Raw genomic sequence first — 19,572 nt, 5'->3', positions numbered from 1 at the left:
ATATTTAAGAGTAGGTTAGATAAATGTCTATCAGGGATGGTCTAGACAGTATTTGGTCCTGCCATGCGGGCAGGGGACTGGACTCGATGACCTCTCGAGGTCCCTTCCAGTCCTATAATCTATGAATCTATGAATCTATGAATCAGATCATGCCTAGAACTACTTATCTGAACTCCAAATGTGTAAGTAGATCAGAATGTTTAGCTAGACGCGATTAGGGTTATTTCTTTTATTTCTTATTGGCTTGTGGACTCCTCTGTGCTAACCCCAGATGCTTTTGTTTGCTTGTAACCTTTAAGCTGAAGCCCAAAGAAATCTATTTTGGTTACTTAATTTTTGGAATTGCTCTCTTAAATTCTAGCAAAAGTCTAAGTTCCAGATGTATTTTCTTTCTTTTTGTTTTTAATAAAATTTACCTTTTTTAAGAACAGGATTGGATTTTGGTGTCCTAAGATGTTTGTGCATGTTGTTTGATTAGCTGATAGCCACAGCTAATTTCCTTTGTTTACTTTCTCAGCTCTTCCTGGGAGCAGAGGGTGAAAGGGCTTGAGGGTACCCCACAGGCAGGAATTCCCAAGTGCTTTTTCCTGGGCTCAAAGATTTTTTTTTTTTTTGCATTTGGGTTGTGGCAGCGTTTACCAAACCAAGGTCAGAGAAAAGCTGTAATCTTGGGAGTTTAATACAAGCCTGGAGTGGCAAGTATTAATTTTTTTAATCCTTGCGGGCCCCACTTCTGCACTCGAAATGACAGAGTTGGGATTCAGCCTTGACAGCTGGTGCTGGGTTTCAAATCAATTTAGTACTGAATGCAGATGTAATAAAATGTTATTATCTTTTTCGTTTAAGTAAAGGCCTGCAGACCTGTGCTTACCTTGTCCTGATTGAGGGGGTCACACTCAACTGAAATGAACTCGCTGAGCAGGGGGCTCGGATGCCAGACCCCTGTGAAAAGAAGCCTCTAGTTCCAGCTACTGTGAGAGACAGGATAGTGGTCTGATTCCATCTGGCAATTCCTATGTTCCTAAAACAAAGTACAACTTTCCATGGGAATGTTATGGACATTGTGTGGCTGGATCTGTCTACATTATGTGTATCAGGGATAGTAACATGTCCTTAGTCAATGTTTTAACTCATGAGGATGTCCTACTACATTTTTGTTGCCATTTCTATGTTTTGTTTTCACTCTGTGCCCCAGGAGTCATGTAAGAATATGAGACAAATTGGTTTACAGGAATGTTAGATGAGGTCAGTTGATACTGACTTCAGTAGGCTTTTTGGATCAGGACCTTAAACTTCAAACTAATGAGAATTAGAGAGAGAAGGTGGGCCAGGTAATATTGGTCTGGTCTAATACAAGATATTAGCTCACCCACCATGTCTCTCTAATATCCTGGGACAGACACAGCTACAACTATACTGCATACAACTAATGAGAATAACAGTCACATATGAAATTGTGACGCAGTTTTCCACAGGGAAGTACTTAATTCCAAAAATGGTGGTGCACAAGTACTGTATTCTCAATACTTGGCACTTCAAATGGATTTTGTGCTCCTAATTTTTCCAGCACAAAACAAATGAAGTATATACTGCAGAGACAATGGGATGATTTTTAAAAACAGTGTTACATTGCAATGACTTGAATTTATCCAGAAATAGAAACCAATTGTGAATAATGGTAAGAGATTCATTGACCACTTTACGGAACAGTGAGAACATTTCCTGATACCTGCATAATGCTAGATCCAGGGGAGCTGCTGTGGGACATCAGGCTGTGGTAGTGGGACAGGGCACTAGTTTGCAGGTGTTTTGCAGTTGTGATGTGGAGGCACCATTTTGGAGCTGCAGCATGTTGTGCAGTGGTGCAGAGTGCCATGCTGTGGTGTTGTGATATCACAGAACTGGGACGTTGTGTTGAAGTGCTGCAATTTGTCCATTGTGGGGCAAAAGGGTGATGTGCTGCATGAGCTTTTGCTGCGGTGCTGGGCCACATTGAGGTACGGGGGGGGCATTATGCTTGGCGAGGCGTTATGCTATGGTGCTTGCAGGGCATTGTGGTAAGGAGGCACCACACTGGGGTGGCATTGAGATGTGATGCTGTGAGGTGCTGGGTGTCTGGATTGCTGCAGGGCATGGTGCTGTTGGGCATTAGGTGTGCTAGGTATTAGGAGACACAGTGGTCAGGGTGTTGAGATGAGGTGACATGGTACCTGCACATTATGCTAAGGGAAGTATCACAGAGTGGCGCTGTGAGGCCTTGGCCTGTCAGAGCACTGCAGGAAATGGTGCTGGGCGTTATGCTGCATTGCAGTGTGTTGGACAAGGCCCAGGCTGGGCGGTGCGAGGCACGGTCTGCAGGCAGGCAGGCTGCTGCGGCGGCTCAGGGCGTTGCACTCGGACACTGGCCGGGAGAGAGGGAGGGGTCACGGTGCTGTGCGATGTCCGGCTGCTGGGGGTGGGGGCTGTTCCGCGCTGTGGTGCGGGGTCCCCTTGGGGGAAAGGCCGCGGAGCGAGCTGCCCCTCCCCAGCCTGGGCGGGGACGTTCCGAGCCCCTGGCGCCCTCGCTCTCCTCCCCTACCCCGCCCTTGCGGCCTGCCTGGGCGCGTTCCGCTGGCTCCGCATGTCGGTTAGGTCTGTCCCGAGGCGGCCTCCGTAGTAGGGGCTGTTCTCGGCGGGGTTTGAGGGCTGGGGCGGCGCGCGCTTTTCAACCCCGCTCTGCCTGGGCCCCGCAGCGATGAGTCTCTGGGTGGACAAGTACCGGCCCTGCGCCCTCGGCAGGGTGGATTATCACCGCGAGCAGGCGGCCCAGCTCCGCAACCTGGTGAGGGACCCGCCCCCCACCCCCGGGCCGCGAGGGGAGCCCCGGCTACCCCCCTCGGGTAACCCCTCCCCAGGACCGCGGCCCATTCCGGTAACCCCGCCCCCTTCTCCCGTCCGGTACCTCCTCAGAACCGCGGCCCATCTGGTACCACTGCCTCCCTGCTCCCCCCATCTCCCCCTGGCCCTGCTTCCCTGCGCTGTCCCCATCCCCCCCACCTCTCAGCGTGGCACGGGAACCGCCCCAGCCCCTGGGGATGCCCCTCAGTAGCATGTTAGGGGTCTCCTGGGGCTGGGCCAGGCACCTCAGCTTTACTGGTGAGGGGCTGTCCGCTAAGTGCTGGCTTAGCGTCTGAGTCTCTTCCCAGTCGCGCAGGGCTGCCCACAGAGCAGACTCTGCCCTCTAGTTATTGGTGCTAAGTTCCTGCTTGCTTTGCTTAGGGAGGAGAATAAGGAGATGAAGTTTTGCAAACTCTCTTTGTGCATGTGACTTTGTTTTATTAAAGCAGGGGGTAGAGCTGCAGTTTGTGTTACATCTGCCTCAGGTAGTAGGATGGTAACATCACACTTGCCTGCCATTCAATACTGCATTTATCTCTGTTACAATACAAAATGACAAGTGCAATAACTGAATAACAATAACAGTCCGGTTGGGAAGAAACTGTGCACTGTAATACAGTCACCCTATTGGAAATGTATATCCTGCCAATATGAAAACTGATAATGAGGAAATAAATTGTTTACAGTCCACATAGTATTTCCTGGCCCTCACTATGACCATTTAATCCCTGCCACAAACAATAAATAGAACTCTTTTCATCTTCAGTGTGCTTTACAAACAATTAATGGGAACAGCTGCTAGCCAGACTTAAAATGACACCTGTTCTTTGACCTAGGATGGCACCTTGCAGTGTTGTCTCCACAGCAGTGTTCGCTCAAGGTACAACTGGAATTTTGCCCAACTTCCTTTCTACACACAAATATCTCTAGCTTGAGTTCTAACTGGCTTGTCTGATGTAGGTGTTTGATGTTCCTGTGCTTTAGTAGTGCAGTGGGGATGAGCAGTAAGTTACAACTCATCAGATGTTTATCCAATGAAGCTACTAATCCAGCCACCATTTTGCTGATCAAATTGCCCTGCTAGTTTGAATGTTGTTTCACAGTGTGGTCACTCTCAAGCTTGGTCTACACTTAAGTTATGTCAGCATAGCTACATTGGTCCAAGATATGGAAAAAATACCCATACCCCGACCAACATAGATATGCCAACAAAACCTCCAGTGCAGCTATGTTGGCGGAAGAGGGGTTCTGTCAACATTCATAACATTGTTTGTGGAGGTGATGTCCCTACACTGATCTACTCCTGTAGGTGTAGGCTGCATCTACAGCACAGGGCTGTGTTGGCATACCTATGTTGACATAGGCTCTGTAGTACTGTAGACATACCCACACTTGAGCTAGGCTAGCAACTCATATGTAATAACTCAAACTAACTTGCAGTGAAGACAAGCCCTGACATGTAGGGGGAAAAAACTTTTCTCTTCTCTAGAATGCATTCATTCCATGCAAAGGTTTGCAAGCATTTTACGTGTGTTATTGAATTAAGCCTCACACCATCACTATTACCATTAAGCAGATGGGAGAGGAAAGAGGCACAAAGCGATTTATTAGCATGATTTTCAGAAATGCAGAGCACTCACATCATACATTAACTTCTATGGAAGCTTTGTTGTCCAGCACTTCTGAAATCATCAGATCATAAATGACTTGGTCAAGGTCACAGGGATTAAGGTCAAAGATGGGAATAAAACCCATGGGTACAAAACTGTTCAAGCCCCCAGATGTCCTGAGTCTTATCCAGATTGTCCTAGATTCACTCTTTGAATTCTGTACTTCTTGATATATCTAACTAAAACTAGCTTTGAAGCTAGGTTTTAGTGAAATATTTTTTAAACCGGCTACTGGCACTCTCAGAAACAAAAACTGTTTTTGTCATTTTAAAGAGACACTCAACTTAAAAATTATGCTTTTGTTTGACTAGCTTTATATTGTTAAAGGTAATACTCATAGTATATTGTAGCTGAAAGAGAGCAGAGACACAGTTTTCTCTATTTTTAGTTTATTTTGTGGATAGTTTTGCTGTTTCCCTGTGTCAGTCTGTTTTCTCATTTGTGAAAGCTTTTCACTTAGCAACAAGTGGGATGGAAACATATTTTTAAAAAGATGAAAGTGACTGTGTAACCACAAAAATTGGCTGGAGTCTCAGGAGCAAATGTAATACCTGAAAGTACTTCAAACTTTCTAAAAAAAACAAACAAAACAAAGCATCATCTTTAATTTTCAGAGGCGCACAGCATATATGATGGAAGTATACCTCGAAGAAAGAAGTTCAAAAAGCCACTAATTCTGGGCTATATTTTTAAATTGGAATACTGTAGAATTGTATATGAAAAATTACTTAATAGTAATGTTGTAAGGAAAGTCCTCATCTGATGCAGTTTGTTAATTTTCTAGCATAGGGGAAACTTTACTATAATTAGTTTTTTTGCACTGTTTGCAGGTTCAGTGTGGTGACTTCCCTCATCTGTTAGTGTATGGACCATCTGGAGCTGGAAAAAAGACCAGGATAATGTGTTTGTTAAGGGAGCTGTATGGTGGAGGAGTGGAGAAACTGAGAATTGAACATCAGAGCATAACAGTAAGAAATTTATCCTGTGCATTTTTTAAAGAAAATAATTGTGTATATATACATCCTCTCTTTTATATACTAGAATGCTGAGTATGCATTCCTATAGAGAGGTCCACAATAGTAAAAACAAAAGTCAATATAATTCCAAAATGTTCAGATTTCTTCACCTCGGTAGAAAGTTCAAGCTACTTATAAAATTGGTCACTTGAACATTTTCCTTTGACCAAGTGAATTTTAGTTTGTCAGTCTCCCTCACACTTGCACTTTGTGGCCAGGCTGCAGTGCAGGGTATGTCCTTAGCATTAAGTACTGAGGACCAGATTCTGATGTTGATTTCTTTCATGTTGCTTTTATTGGCATTACTTTGAATGTACTTGTGTATTTGAGATCAGAATTGGGCCCAGCGCTTGAATTTTTGCTTCAGGTTAACTCAAATCTATCAATTGAGAGTTAATCTATGCTGTGGCCCTTACTTATAAACCATTAATGTTATCTTTCTCCCATTTATGTTTGTCATAATTTGTTATCTAATCATTCCCATAGTGACAGTTTCAACAGGAGAAGAGATCTGTTTCAGTAATTAGCTGCCTGGGGAACAAGGCAGCCACTTGAAATCTATTGTTTAAGATGCTGTGTTATCAATTAAAAGTCCTTATTGGGAAGGAGAGCGTTTTAAGGGGTGACTGGATCAGTCTAAGTACTTACTTGGGAAACAGATATTTGATAATAAAGATCTTGTCAATCTAGCAGACAAAGGTATAAGAAGATCCAGTGGCTGGAAATTGAAGCTAGAAAAGTTCAGACTAGAAATAAGGCACAAATGTTTAACAATGAGGGTAATTAACCATGGGAACAACTTACCAATGGTGGTTGTGGATTCTTCACTACTGGCAAATTTTAAATTGAGTGAACTCTAGAGCATGTCTTGTAGAAAAGCATTCAAACAGGAATTAATTCAGAGACTGTGGCCTGTGTTATACAGGTCAGACTAGATGATCACAGTAGTCCTGACTACATAATAATGAATCTATGAATCAGCAAAATCATCAGAGGAACACTAAAATATCATAGTATGGTAAATAGAATTTCTCCTGTTATTACTTCTTAATTCCTTCAGCAGTGGTCTGAATATCATATTTGGTATGGTAGGTAGAGCATTATCGCTGATTCTGACATCTTATTACAAGGTCGTTTTTCTTATTCATTGCTGTTACTTAAAGGAAATAATTTAGTAACCATTGCATCTATAGCACATTATCATGTCCAAAATCTCTATTAATTCTGATAGTAGATCAACTCTTGTAGTAAACAGCCATCAATATATTTTTAGAGGTTTAACCACATCCCAATACTCCTGACCTCCACTCACGTGGGGAGAAAGATGTATGAACCTGAACCCAAATCCAGGTCTTTTGTCATAATGCTGCTGCCAAGCTACTAGATCTGCCAATTATAATTCTTCAAATCCAAAAACTGACTTTTTTTTATATTAAAATAAGATGCTTTGAAATCTAACTTTTTTATTTTCTACACAGACACCCTCTAAAAAGAAAATTGAAATTAGCACCATTGCAAGCAATTATCATCTTGAAGTTAACCCAAGGTAAGTTCATAATAAAAAGAATATTTAATTAGGATATTATACTTGAATGACCACATTTTCAAAAAGCCTTGATTTCTAAGGATTCAACCTCTTACTCAAGCAAGTAGTTCCTTTGAAGAAAAACTTTTGTTGGCAGATTTAGGCCCTAAATGTGCAAACCAGGTTTTTGAAATACATGATTTTGGATGATGAAAAACTTGGATTTCCTATGTTCATCTAGTAGTTTGCTGTCTTACCAGCAGATTGTGCATAAAATGTGAGTGTTAGGTCTTACAAACAGGTGGATCTGAAAATTCAGAGGTCAAGTTAAGGCAATTTTGAAAACATGGCCCTGAATGATTTTTATTTTTGTTCCCCCTTTAATAAGAATGCAAAAACTAATGTTAAAAGTAAGTGTGGTGTACAAAGTATTTTGTAATACAAAAAAAGCTCAAGTGTGTTTCTGGTCTAAAATACGGAAAATTTTAGTGTTCCTCTGACGATATTGCTGATTCATAGATTCATGATTATATAGTCAGAAGGACTATTGTGATCATGTAGTCCGAACTCCTGTATAACACAGGCCACAGGACTTCTGATAATATAAGTTGACTTTTTCCTAATGTTTTAGAAACTACTTGTAGATGTATAGAATTTAAATGCAAATATCCTAAAATATAGACTAACTACCAATTGAATGTATACAATACCAGTGTCTGCTTTAGTGTTTTTTGGTTAGTATCAATGTTGTTTACCCTTGTGCTTTATTGATCGGAGCTAAAACCTAACAGTTTGAATAATTACATTTTGAGTTGGACATATGTATCTTTCCATGTGTATGTAACCGAACAAACAACATATAAATCTGTGTTCTTCTAATGTTCATGAATGTCAGTATCAGTACCACCTATAGAATTCTGATTGAATTATCACTCCATGTTCAGTGAAGTAGTATGGTACATTTAAGTAATATGGAGCATAGTAAAAGGTCAACGGAGAGAAAATGAACTTAAAGAAAAGGGGGTGGAAACATACAGGTGTTAAATCTATTATAAACGTTTGTTGAACAAAGCGGTTTTATTTCCTCCTCCAAACTGTTATACAGATTTCATCTGTGACACTCAGGACATTGCCTGCTGGTTACATAACTTGCCATGGGCAGATGCTGTTAAATGGAGTCCCCTGTATGGAGAAGGAGAAAACAGAACATACGCTTGAATTATAACTCTGCTTTGCCTAACCTTCTTCACACTGAAATGTTCGAAACAGTAAAATAACATCAAGCTTAGTCTACCCCTTTGCCCATGGAATTATTAACCAGACTCTCTATTATAGCAGAGAGGTGCCTATATTAAAATAATTGTAGCTTAATCGCTAAGAACCTTAGAAAACTGAGTCATAAGTTAAATTTTGTATTCCTGCACTAAATTTTCTGTATGAGATATTGATGACGCCTATTGGTACTAAACCTGTTAGAACATAAGATTTTTCTCATTGAAAGTGCCTTTTGTCCTGAATACTTTTGAAAGAGCTAAAGAATCTTGAGACAACTGATCATTCCGTCAGCTGTCAAACCACTGATATATCTGTGATGACACACATCATATATCATTTCAAGGAGTAGCAACTCTATCATCTTAAAATCATACTTAAATGCCAAAACATGCAAATTAAGATATCGTATGGAGTCATATTTGATTCATAACTTGCATATTAAGTGATGAAAAACTTCTATTGTGAAATTTGGATGTCCCCAGTTCCTAAGCAAAAGCTAGTTTTAAAATGAAAATCACTTTTTTTATTGGTTGTAGCCACAGAGGTAGGCTTTTTTAATGTACTGCATTTGTGAGTCACTGAAAGTGTATGGCACTGGGAAGCCTCTGTATTCCATCTTGCTTAGTCCTGATATCAGTTTTATCACTTGTTGTTTGGCACCCAAATTGGCAATCCACACATTCTTTGAACTTATCACTAAATGTTGCATGGCATTTGGATCAACTGCTCAGGTATACGGTCAGAAGGATCTAAAAAGCCATTGCAGAGAATTCATGGTTTTCTTTTGTAAGAACACTAAGTTTTTTGGTTGTGGGGGAGAGTTGGCTTCAGTCCTATACCTGAAATAGCCATCCGTGACAATGGTGACACTGGTAAACTTCCCATTGCTGGAGAATCCATTTTTCTCCTACACCCTAATGCTTTGTGAGTTTCCCCTCTCCTTGTAATGACACCCCTGGAGGGTACATCTCCAGGGGGTGAACGAACTTGGGACCTTTGGATCTAAAAGCATCCAGTAGCTTGAAGCCAGTAGCAGAATCGTAAGCTCCTATGGGTGGTATAGCAGCTAGATGAGGACAGAGAGCCACACTTTTTTAGTGTGGGTTACATTGAAATAATTTAGAAAATAAACATGCCCACGTTTTCTGCTATAAGAGGCAAATCACCACATAGGGTGAAAAGAGAAGGGGCTACCTTCTTATAACAATTTCAGATAAAAAGAAAACAGACAATGTTGGGGGCTGAGGAGGCATGCTTCAGAAACTTTCAAGCTGACACTAAACCTGCAGGTTCTACAACATCTCCACTTATGATATCTCTAGCCCTTTCCATGGCCACATGATGTGGAGGACTTTATAATGCTGGAATCGGTGTTTGTGTTCAGTGAAAGCCATGTGTCCTACTGGCTGATTTAGCATTTTTGTCAAAGACAAAATGGCCTTTTAGAAAGTTGAGAAGCAAGAAATACGTATTTATATTGCTGGTAAGAAGAGATGTTAAAAGCTGATTTCTCATACCATTACATTAAAATCATGCAGGCACAAACATAATTTGTTGCAGTTCCTAACTGGTCTCCCTCCCCACATACATATAAAATGCAAGTCTATGTACGGTATGAGTTTCAAAATATTAAGACAATAGCTTGTCAATAGCCACTTAATGTACAGATTAAATGAATTTGAAACTCAGTCCATCTTGTGTTCTTTATTTAAAAAGCTACATTTTGGGCTTTTAAAAAAAATAACTGCCTCAGTTGCTACTTAGAAGAATGTATTGCAGATATGGTGTGGGCATTTTTAAAAGAAATAAGTGTTACAACAAAATCAATTGTTATCTGCACTCTTTGTACAGTGATGCAGGAAACAGTGACCGTGTGGTAATTCAGGAGCTATTGAAGACAGTAGCACAATCCCAACAACTTGAGACAAGTACTCAAAGAGATTTTAAAGGTTAGTAAAACAAGTTAAATGTGGGCCAAAACTTTGGAGGAGAAAAACCTCTGTGACTGTTTTGACCGGGTCTGAAGATGTACTTGAGAAGTAAACATGTCTCTTCCACCTTGTATCTTCACCAGTTGCCTCAGACATTTCTCTCTTTATGGCTTTGGTTTGTATTTGACAGTGAAGAGTATTTCTGTGATTGTAGCAAAAGATGTTGACGTTGCATAGATGCAGCTCTTGATTTGCTTATTGTTACTGTGAGCCTCATATCAGCCTTCCCAAAATTTGGTCACTTTTCATGCTTCTTTGTCAGAGACTGGTGGCCATTATGGATGTATGTATGATGGTTGATAAACAGCCCAACAGTAGCAGCCTATTTCATGTGGCATTGGTAGCAGAAGGAAATGAAGTAGGACTGAGTGTCCTTCATATATATGTGTCACTTTCATTTTCTTTATGCTGTCCCACTATGTATGAAGTGTTCAGTGCAGAAGTACTTCATACATGGAAGAATTACAGAGGGAAAGTGACTGCTAATCTAAAAGATACCAGTTTTCCTCTTCACTGTTTCCAAATATAAATTACTACAGCTGCTTTCCTCACAGAAACTAAGAAACCCCAAAACCAGAGATAAATGCAAAAAGAAAAATGAGACAAACCCAAGAAAGATGAGAGAATACAGTAGAGTAGAAATAATGTACTAGTGGTTCTAGCTTTGATATGCTATACCATTTTCTTCATAGTTCTCAGGGAAACATTAAATTTGAGCTATTACCAAACTTTAGCAATCTGCTACAATCCAGTAAAATATGCCCACTAACTACTTTGAAACATCTTTGGATAAACATGGAGAACAATGTGCATAAAGTGCCTCCAACGTTCAGCACAAGGGGTTTTCTACCTCCTCCACTCATTAAATTAAAGTATGAGTTTGTAATCAAAGGAGTGTACTGATAAACTATTTGCTTTAATACTTCCTTACGCCATAGGTTCTCAGAAAATTCAGCTGCAACCCTTCCTTAAAATTCTTGGGAAAACACTGCTAGTTACTGTATTAGCCACAGTATAAGCAGTACAGTGACTGTCTTGGCCTTCAAACCTAATTTGATTATTTGCATCACAGTAGCACCTACAGTCCCTGCCTTGAAGAGAGCAAAATGCAAATAGGCAAGACTGATGAAGAGTAGGAGGTAAACAGATGTAGAAGGTGAAGTGACTTGATCAAGGTATCTCCTCATCTCAGTGACAGCTGAAACTAGAACCCAGGTCTTCTGAGTCCCAGCACAGTTGTCCATGGGACCACATTGCACCTTGCTTGCTGTGTGCCTTGCTTCATTATCTTTCTAAAACTTAAACAAAAAATTACTTTTAAATTTTCTGTGAAACTCTTCTAATAAAGATAATTTAACCTTTTTTTCCCCCCTCTTGCAGTGGTGCTGCTGACAGAAGTTGATAAACTTACTAAAGATGCTCAGCATGCGTTGCGAAGAACCATGGAGAAGTATATGGCCACCTGCAGATTGATCCTGTGTTGCAATTCCGTTTCAAAAATCATTGCACCTATTCAAAGCAGATGTCTGGCAGTGCGAGTGCCTGCTCCCAGTATTGAAGATGTAGGTTTGGAAGCAAAAATGAGCCTCCAGTAGAAACTTCATCAGCCAAGTTTTTACTGTGTGTATGTAAAGTATATTACAGAAAATGACCCATCTCTGTCTGTAGTCCAGGACTTGCCTTTGATCAGTATGCACAATATCCATTGAGTGGGCAAACTGGAGCTGCTCCCTTATACCTGGCTGACCTTTACAAAAAAACCGGTGGCTGTTCTAGAGATGCTTAAGTCTGAAAACAATCTTTGGGCTATGAACTGTTTCACTAAAGAGAGACAAGATGGATGAGCTATTATCTTTTCTTGGACTTTATCCACCTTGTCTCTCTAATATCCAGGGATTGATGGCTACAACTACAATGCCTATGTTAGTTATACAGACACGCCCCGGGTTACGCGAATCCGACTTATGGAAATCCAGACTTACGGAAAAAATTCCGTAAGTTCCATACTTTTTTTTTTTTTTTTTTTTTTGCGCGTAATTGTTGGAGATATGTTCCCAACTTCCGCAAAATTCAACTTCCGCAAGACATTCCGGAACGGAACGCTTGCGTAAGTCAGGGAGCTTCTGTATCGTCATGGTACGTCTTTCCCATCTAGATCTGTCATGTGTTGTCCAGTGTGTGCAAGAAGGAGGGGCTGACTCTTCCTCAGGATCTGGCTCGTAGGCTAGCAGAAAAGTCTGGCAGAAATCTTCGGAAGGCACTGCTTATGTGTGAGGCTTGCAGAGTCCAGCAGTAAGTCACTGGAGAAACTAATGTAGGTTACTCTTTGTAGAAAAATACACATTCACTCTAAGCTTGTTGCTAATATATGAGAGATTACTCGTTGTGCAGGTATCCTTTCACTTCAGATCAGGACATCCCTGAGACAGACTGGGAGGTATATCTGAGAGAGACTGCAAATGCTATTGTCAGTCAGCAGACTCCCCAGAGGTAGGTGAAGCTATTTGGTTCTAACTGTAAATTATGAGGTTATCAGAGTACTTATGAGCGTAAGAAGTGTTTTATATTAAATGTTTTGTGGCATTTTAATAGCTTTGTACTGGAATGCCTGTGCTTTGCATCCAAAGTAAATGGGTTTAAAGCCTACAGGAGATGGCTAGATTGGATTTCAGAAACTAGTAAAGTTAGCCTCTGTCACAAAATAAATAAGCAGGACACACTGTTATGATGTGATTGTGCTGAATTTATATATCCATTATAAACACAGACCAGGTACCCTGGAGTTTTGTAGCACTAGTCTGAATTTGGAAGCCAGTTCTGGTCTGTTTTGCTCTAAATGATAAAGTGTTAAACAAGCTAAAAGTTACTTACTTCATGGTATTTAAATCATGACTGAGCTTTGTAGCCAAAAGTATATGGAAGGTTTGGGGAAAAGTATTCTGATTATTTGCCCCCAGACTTCAAAATTGAGTTAGACAATAAAGTTGTCCTACTTTCTGGATGTGGTCTCATTTCTTAGTTAAAGTGAAATAAAACATTGTTGCTACTGTGATTGTCTAACATAATTTCTCTGTATTTTCCTTTTTCTCTTTTGGATTATTGGGCCAGTGTTTCAAATTGTTCTGACCCTCACTTGGTCTTATGCTCCATTCAGTTTGTCCTCTGCTTAGTATGCATTAAAATGCCACTACCAACAGCAGTCTGAAAACATCTAGTGCTGCCTGATGTTGCTGTGTCTATGAATGTTTTGTTTCCTAGTCTCCCTTCAAGTCAATAGATAGTATCATGATGGAGCCAGAAAGCATCTTTACTTGAGCCATTAACACATGCATAAAGTTCTGGCGTGTGCTTTACTTTGTTTGGCTTGTTTTAAATAAGTTGGTGGGTAAAACCCACATTCTACCACTGCAGTGTTGTAGGACAATGATAGTATTTCCATTAACTGCAATATATTCTGAAAGTCTGGAAGGCCTGGTAGCTAAAAGGTTTTTTGATCATATACCTGTACTATTATTGTGGATTTGATACTGATGTGAAATTTTAGATGCAGTCACTGACACACAGGGTACTCTCCTTTTTCCCCTATGACTCAGTGCCAGTGTAAAGTTATCTAGAAGATTTAAACTTGTACATTGCAATAATGAGCCAGTTATTTTTCTTTCATCAAGCCATTGTGTGGAGTCAAAGCATTGAAACCATATGAATGGTGGAGGCCATATAGCCTGGGGAATCTGGCACTGATCTATTAAATGGCAGTTTCTAGCATACAGATCTGATTTTTCTACTGTATTATCTGTAAAGATCCAAAAACATTTACCTCTTCAAATCCGTCATCTCTAAGGCAAGTTTTTCTTCAGACATAAGGAACAAGGATTGTCTTTTGTTGCTGAGAGTTCCAGCATATAATTTTCTACTTCTCTACAAAGTATCAAACCAGATCTTCTCGTTGAAAAATTTGACACTTCAGTTACGCTGGAAATTAAATCCATCACCAAATGCAATGTATCCACAAATTTTCATATCTTAATCTTCTTCAGAATGTCTCTAATTTGGGCTGCATCATGCTCTGGCCCAATTTCTGTAGTTTGTACCAAATTATGATGATTTTCAAACATCTCAGTACTCTGGCTTGCGTAGTAACCTAGCCTACATGATGAAATCCATCAACTACAGACATATTAATGAACCCATCAGCAAGCACAATAACAAAAAGTGGTAACTGGATCCTTTGTGGCTCCCTTTCAGTTGGATGCATGCAGTTAAAGTTTTTTTTAAATAGTATTGACTCATTGGGGATTACAGAAGAAATGAGTTGAATAATGGAATTGTAGATACTTATTTTTGGTTTTGCTTGATCTAGAATCATTTCAATGTGTGTGTCTGTCCTAGTGAGGCAGCGTGGTATATGTGATTTTTAGTCGCTGAACAGCTCTTTGTAACATTGTATCAGGTAACAAACTGGCTTGTTCACAGCACTTCTATTTCCAGCTGAAAATGGTGGACGTGATTGTTCTTTTTCCAACAGTACTATGAAACTTTCCTCTTTAGCTGTGAAGAGCAGTAGCGTTGGCACTAGTTCTCTGTTGTTCTGGTGCATTTATGGTCACAGGAAACAATTGCCCATTTTTTAAATATATAGTGCTGGCAGAAATACAATGGCACTATTTTGAAGCCCCAATGGGAGGCATGCTCCTTATGATTCCATTTAAACTCGAGTGCCTAGCCTTCTCCCTGCACCTCATTTAACTTGCCTAAATTAATGTATTCTGTTTTAACTGTGTATTTTTTATTTATTTATTTAATTCACATCCATAAATTGTTGAAACACAGAGACCAATGGATAACTACCTCCAAGCCCTCCCTAGAATCTTTGGAGAAGAATCCTTTTTTATTTTTTTTATTTTTGTAGGTGTAATTTTTAAGGATGAAAGCTCTTGTGTTGTCACCTAAGAGTCTGACTCATAAGCTAGATATCCACAGTAATTGGAATGGAGTCAAAACTATATTTAAAAAAAACAACAACAAAAAACAATTCACAAGGTCGAGAACACACATAAGTGACATAAAGGTAAAAATAACAAATGCCAAGGCACTGTAACTGTTGTAAGATCAAATTGTCCCTAATACATTTTCTTTGTAAAGGACAAGATTCTTCTGTCATTTCCTCTACCTATTCACATTCCTCTTCCCAAATTACCTTCCTTTTGTAATGTAGCTTTTTTTTCTGTGATCTGTCTCATTGCTGTATGATCTAGAGAGGGGGAAAAAACAGCAATCACCCACAGTAAGTGCTAGCACTTCTGGGTATCAGACTTCAGATAAGATGAGACAAAGTGGCTATCAAGAGGCAGTTGTTGCCAGGGGTGAATTTGGTGGGAATTAATCACTGGCGATTCTTCAGTAATGTGGACAAGATGACTGAAAGGTGTAAACCAGCACCATAAAAATGAATCCTGATTTCTAATCATTTTGTGGCAACTTCTCATTGAACTTGGACAAAAGTCACATTAAGAGTTTTTTTTTTAAAAAAAGGGGCGGGGGAGTAAAAACAGCTTGTTCTGGAGCCTTATATCTTCTAGATTCAGCCTGAGCAGGTCATAACTACTGTCCAAAACTTGTTTATTAACACCCTCCCCACTTCTGAGTTATGTAACGTGCATGTTGAGACTGACCTTACATCGTGGGAATACTGCAGGTTGCTTAATATTAGAGGAAGGTTTCAGGCTAAGGGAACTTAATTATGCTTGGCAGTCCATGTCTGGGGTTTCAATAACGTTGTTTAATAATAGAACAAATGTTTTTTAGAAATATAAAATAGGCTTTGTGGACATTACTGTAATACTTCATGATTTCATTCCAACAGGTTACTTGAAGTTCGTGGACGGCTTTATGAACTCTTAACCCACTGCATTCCTCCTGAGATAATAATGAAGGTAATTTAACTCCCAGCACTTACTCTGTTCACCTCAACCAGAGCTAGGAGAATCCAAACTTGGGGCAAAAGGATTAAAATTATATTTTAAAAAAAGTTTTCAGGATCATCAAAGACTGCTCAAGTGCTTAAAGTTAAGCATGTGCATAAGTGTTTGCAAGATCAGGGCCCAAGATTTTATGCTTTGTTTTGGAAAATATCTAGCACAAGGCATAGTTCAACTGTAATCTAAATAATTTAACATTAACAATAAGGTCCACCTTTTACAAGACTCAGATCAGATTGTCTGTGAACCAGAATTCTTTGTTACTCTATCTAGTTCAAATCCTTTTATTTAACAAATGTTTTTAGTTGCATAATGTCTGTGTGCCCAAGCCAGTGACCGCTTGATTGCCTTTGCTAGATTGAATTATCCAAGTTTTGGGGACTGGGTAAGTGGGTTTAAAGCTGGACTAATTCAGAATGCTGAGAGTGTCTACTTAGTTTACAAGACAATCTGCATTTTGCTCAGCTGAACACAACAAAAAATACAGGACTCTTCTACTTTACGTGATAATTGCATGCTAGAAGGCATCCCTGTGTTTTTTGAATTGCTTGTGGCTGATATGCTATTGATTATGGGGTGTTATTGGGGAAGCTCCATAATTCATGGTGTTCTTGCCACAGCATTTTAGAGGCGGCAGCCACCAGCTCACAACAAAGATTGAGGAACACCTACAGGGTCAGCATTGAAACACCTGGACTTGCCCTTGAGGATAGGGTCCCAGCCTATATGGTACATGGATGGTTGCCTGAAATAGCAACAGTGAAAGACTGAAATGGGAGGCAAGGGACATTATTCATTGGGAAAGAGGGAGGTAACATCTTATTAAAACAAGATCATTCTTTGAGTACCAACGGTATGCTCAGAGCTGAGAAAACATATTGGAAGACATGGTCCCTGCTTCCAAAGAGCTTGCTGTCTAAAACAGAGGGAGACATTACATCTAAACAGATGTGATACACAGGTTGGGAGTCAACTTCAAGAGTGAGTGCTTTTTTGTAAGTGTCAATGGTATTGAAAGGCCTCATGAAGGAAGTGTGATGTTTTAAGGAAGGGACAGTGGTTCAAGCATAGAAGTTGCTATGGGAGATGGAAACAAATGGAGTAACCAGGCAGGAGTTGTGGATTGTAGGCAGCATGAAAGGATACTGGAGGAAATGAAGGCAGAGTTGAGATTAAACAACAGCATTAACCTCTATTTCTATTGACAAATCACAGCTCTGATTAAATTATGGTAAAATCCTTGACATGTCAACTGACTTGTGTTCCTGACATATTCTGTTCAGTTATGCTTTTCCTTGTCCTTTTTGCCCTACTGTGGGTAGATGCCACTGAGAGCTTGAGTTGTCTTGCTGTGCAAGTGCTCGGTGTGTTAAAGATAAATTCAAATACCTGTTACTAACGTGTTTTGAAGACACCAATATTTGGCAGTGTCCTTAAGCCCTTAACTAACTTAAACTCTTTGTATGCAGTCCAATTGTAGCCGTGTTGGTGCTCGCTTACCTTGTCTCTCACACTTTTCTTTGCATTAGAGCTGCTTCTGCGATGGCTTTATCTCCTTCTTCCTCAAATATAAAATTTTAATATCAAGGCCTTTGTCATTCTTGAGGTAAACTAGTGCAGCCGTCTCTCTCGTGGTTTTTTTTAAGTAGTCATTCTGAGCTTATTTACACCCATTCCTGATGAATGCTATTGAGATTCACTTCCCCTGTCAAATGAAGAATCCTCAAGGCTATACACTTACTTGCAGTTCCCAATGACATCAGTAGGGGCGTGTGCACAGTTTGTTAATCTATTTTTGTTGTTAGTGAGGTAGAAATTGTTTAGTTGCACCATTGTGTCACCTGATTTTACAGGATGAGGAATTTATCCTGAGAGAGAAGTTTCTGGAAAGACAATGTTTCACAAGTGTTTATGCAATTCAAACATAACATCTATCTATTGGATAGATGATGTGATAGCTCTTGAAAATGTCTGCTCTGCTGGATCACTGAGTGAGTTCAAAATCATGCTGTTACTTGCTCAGCTATTTCTAGGAAAATGCTGGTATTGATTAATAGCATAGCCAACTGATTTTGGTTACAGTTGTGGTTCAATATTAAAAACGTTCAGGATCAAATAACCAAGCTCAGACAATTGATTGTTTAGAAACAAAACCGTATGATACAGGAAAGAAAGTTAATACACCACCAGTCCTTCCAGGACTTCTGTTCTCGCAGCTTATAGGGAAGGCATGTTCGCAAAATACACCGCTGTGCTATCTCTATTTATAATGGGGCTATTCACAAGCTAAAACTCTCTAACATCATCTAAGATTCCACCCATCAATTTCAACTTGTTTTCTGGTACCACTGCATACCCCTTTTTCTTTTGGATACAGCATTTTAGGTACTAATAGGCATGAAGGCACCTCCTGAACTTGTACCTAGGGCAGAGTACTAATGTATCTTGTCTTTGATAGGTTTCCTATTTTCTAATGCCAAAGGTGACTGAATTCAGCTTTGCAAGGTGTTGTAGGGTACTTGACTTGGGTGAACAGAATTGTGGGAAGAACATAATACATTCAGTTAACATAATTTCCCAATACCTATACATATATCATGTGTAATACTAGTGAATATAGTATATGCTATGCCTAACAATAGTATCTGCCATGCTACCCTGCTTTTGTAGTATTTCATCCTTTTAAAAACTGCCATATGTTTCTCTTCTAGGGCCTTTTGTCAGAACTTCTAAATAATTGTGATGGGCAACTAAAAGGAGAGGTTGCACAGATGGCAGCCTTCTATGAGCATCGACTGCAACTGGGCAGCAAAGCCATTTATCATCTGGAAGCATTTGTGGCAAAGTTTATGGCACTTTATAAGAAGTTTATGGAGGATGGACTAGAAGACATGATGTTCTAAGACATCACTGAACTTACATAGTATAATATGTCACAACATTGAAAGTTCTGCTAATAACATAGGCTACTCCTATGAGACTTATGTTGTACAAGCCATAGGTCAAAGTCAATAAAATCTCATTTACTTCATTGCATTATGATCATTGCATTTGGCAATAATAGCCAAATTAGAGCAGAACTTAGTTTATTCTGAACACTAAGTCTTCAAGGGAGCCCAGTCGTCTTTAGCTAACTAGAAAGCATGTAAGCTTTCCAGAAAGACAGTTATAGACTTTTGGGGATATCTGTCAAGATCACATTCTAAGCTCTGCAGTGTTCAGTCTAGCCAGTACCTGGCT

General features: G+C 39.9%; 1 protein-coding gene across 2 annotated transcripts; it reads left to right on the top strand.

Annotated features, from left to right (window-relative positions):
- Positions 1-2,444: 2,444 nt before the first annotated feature.
- RFC3 (replication factor C subunit 3) lies at positions 2,445-19,363 on the top strand. 2 transcript variants are annotated; one of them, XM_054015310.1, is made up of 9 exons: positions 2,445-2,821; positions 5,378-5,515; positions 7,042-7,109; positions 10,215-10,312; positions 11,735-11,916; positions 12,510-12,646; positions 12,746-12,844; positions 16,218-16,287; positions 19,044-19,363. In XM_054015310.1, the coding sequence occupies exons 1-9, from the start codon at positions 2,735-2,737 to the stop codon at positions 19,233-19,235; spliced, it is 1,071 nt and encodes a 356-aa protein (XP_053871285.1). In that variant the 5' UTR covers positions 2,445-2,734; the 3' UTR covers positions 19,236-19,363. The 2 variants fall into 2 exon arrangements, with proteins under 2 accessions (XP_053871285.1, XP_053871286.1); XM_054015311.1 differs by lacking the exon at positions 2,445-2,821 and adding an exon at positions 3,322-3,757.
- The last annotated feature ends 209 nt before the right edge of the window (positions 19,364-19,572 follow it).

This window comes from Malaclemys terrapin, chromosome 1 (assembly GCF_027887155.1).
Source record: "Malaclemys terrapin pileata isolate rMalTer1 chromosome 1, rMalTer1.hap1, whole genome shotgun sequence".
In the NCBI taxonomy this organism is placed as follows: Eukaryota; Metazoa; Chordata; order Testudines; family Emydidae; genus Malaclemys; species Malaclemys terrapin.
Note: the sequence above shows the minus strand (reverse complement) of the source record. Positions and strands in the feature narration are given on the sequence as shown.

Bases quoted from the DNA above. Each gene is read 5' to 3' on its own strand.
- RFC3 (XM_054015310.1), top strand. From the start codon at position 2,735: ATGAGTCTCTGGGTGGACAAGTACCGGCCCTGCGCCCTCGGCAGGGTG. The intron at 5,516-7,041 runs GTAAGAAATTTA...TTTTCTACACAG, and splicing joins TTGAACATCAGAGCATAACA to ACACCCTCTAAAAAGAAAAT. The intron at 7,110-10,214 runs GTAAGTTCATAA...CTCTTTGTACAG, and splicing joins CATCTTGAAGTTAACCCAAG to TGATGCAGGAAACAGTGACC.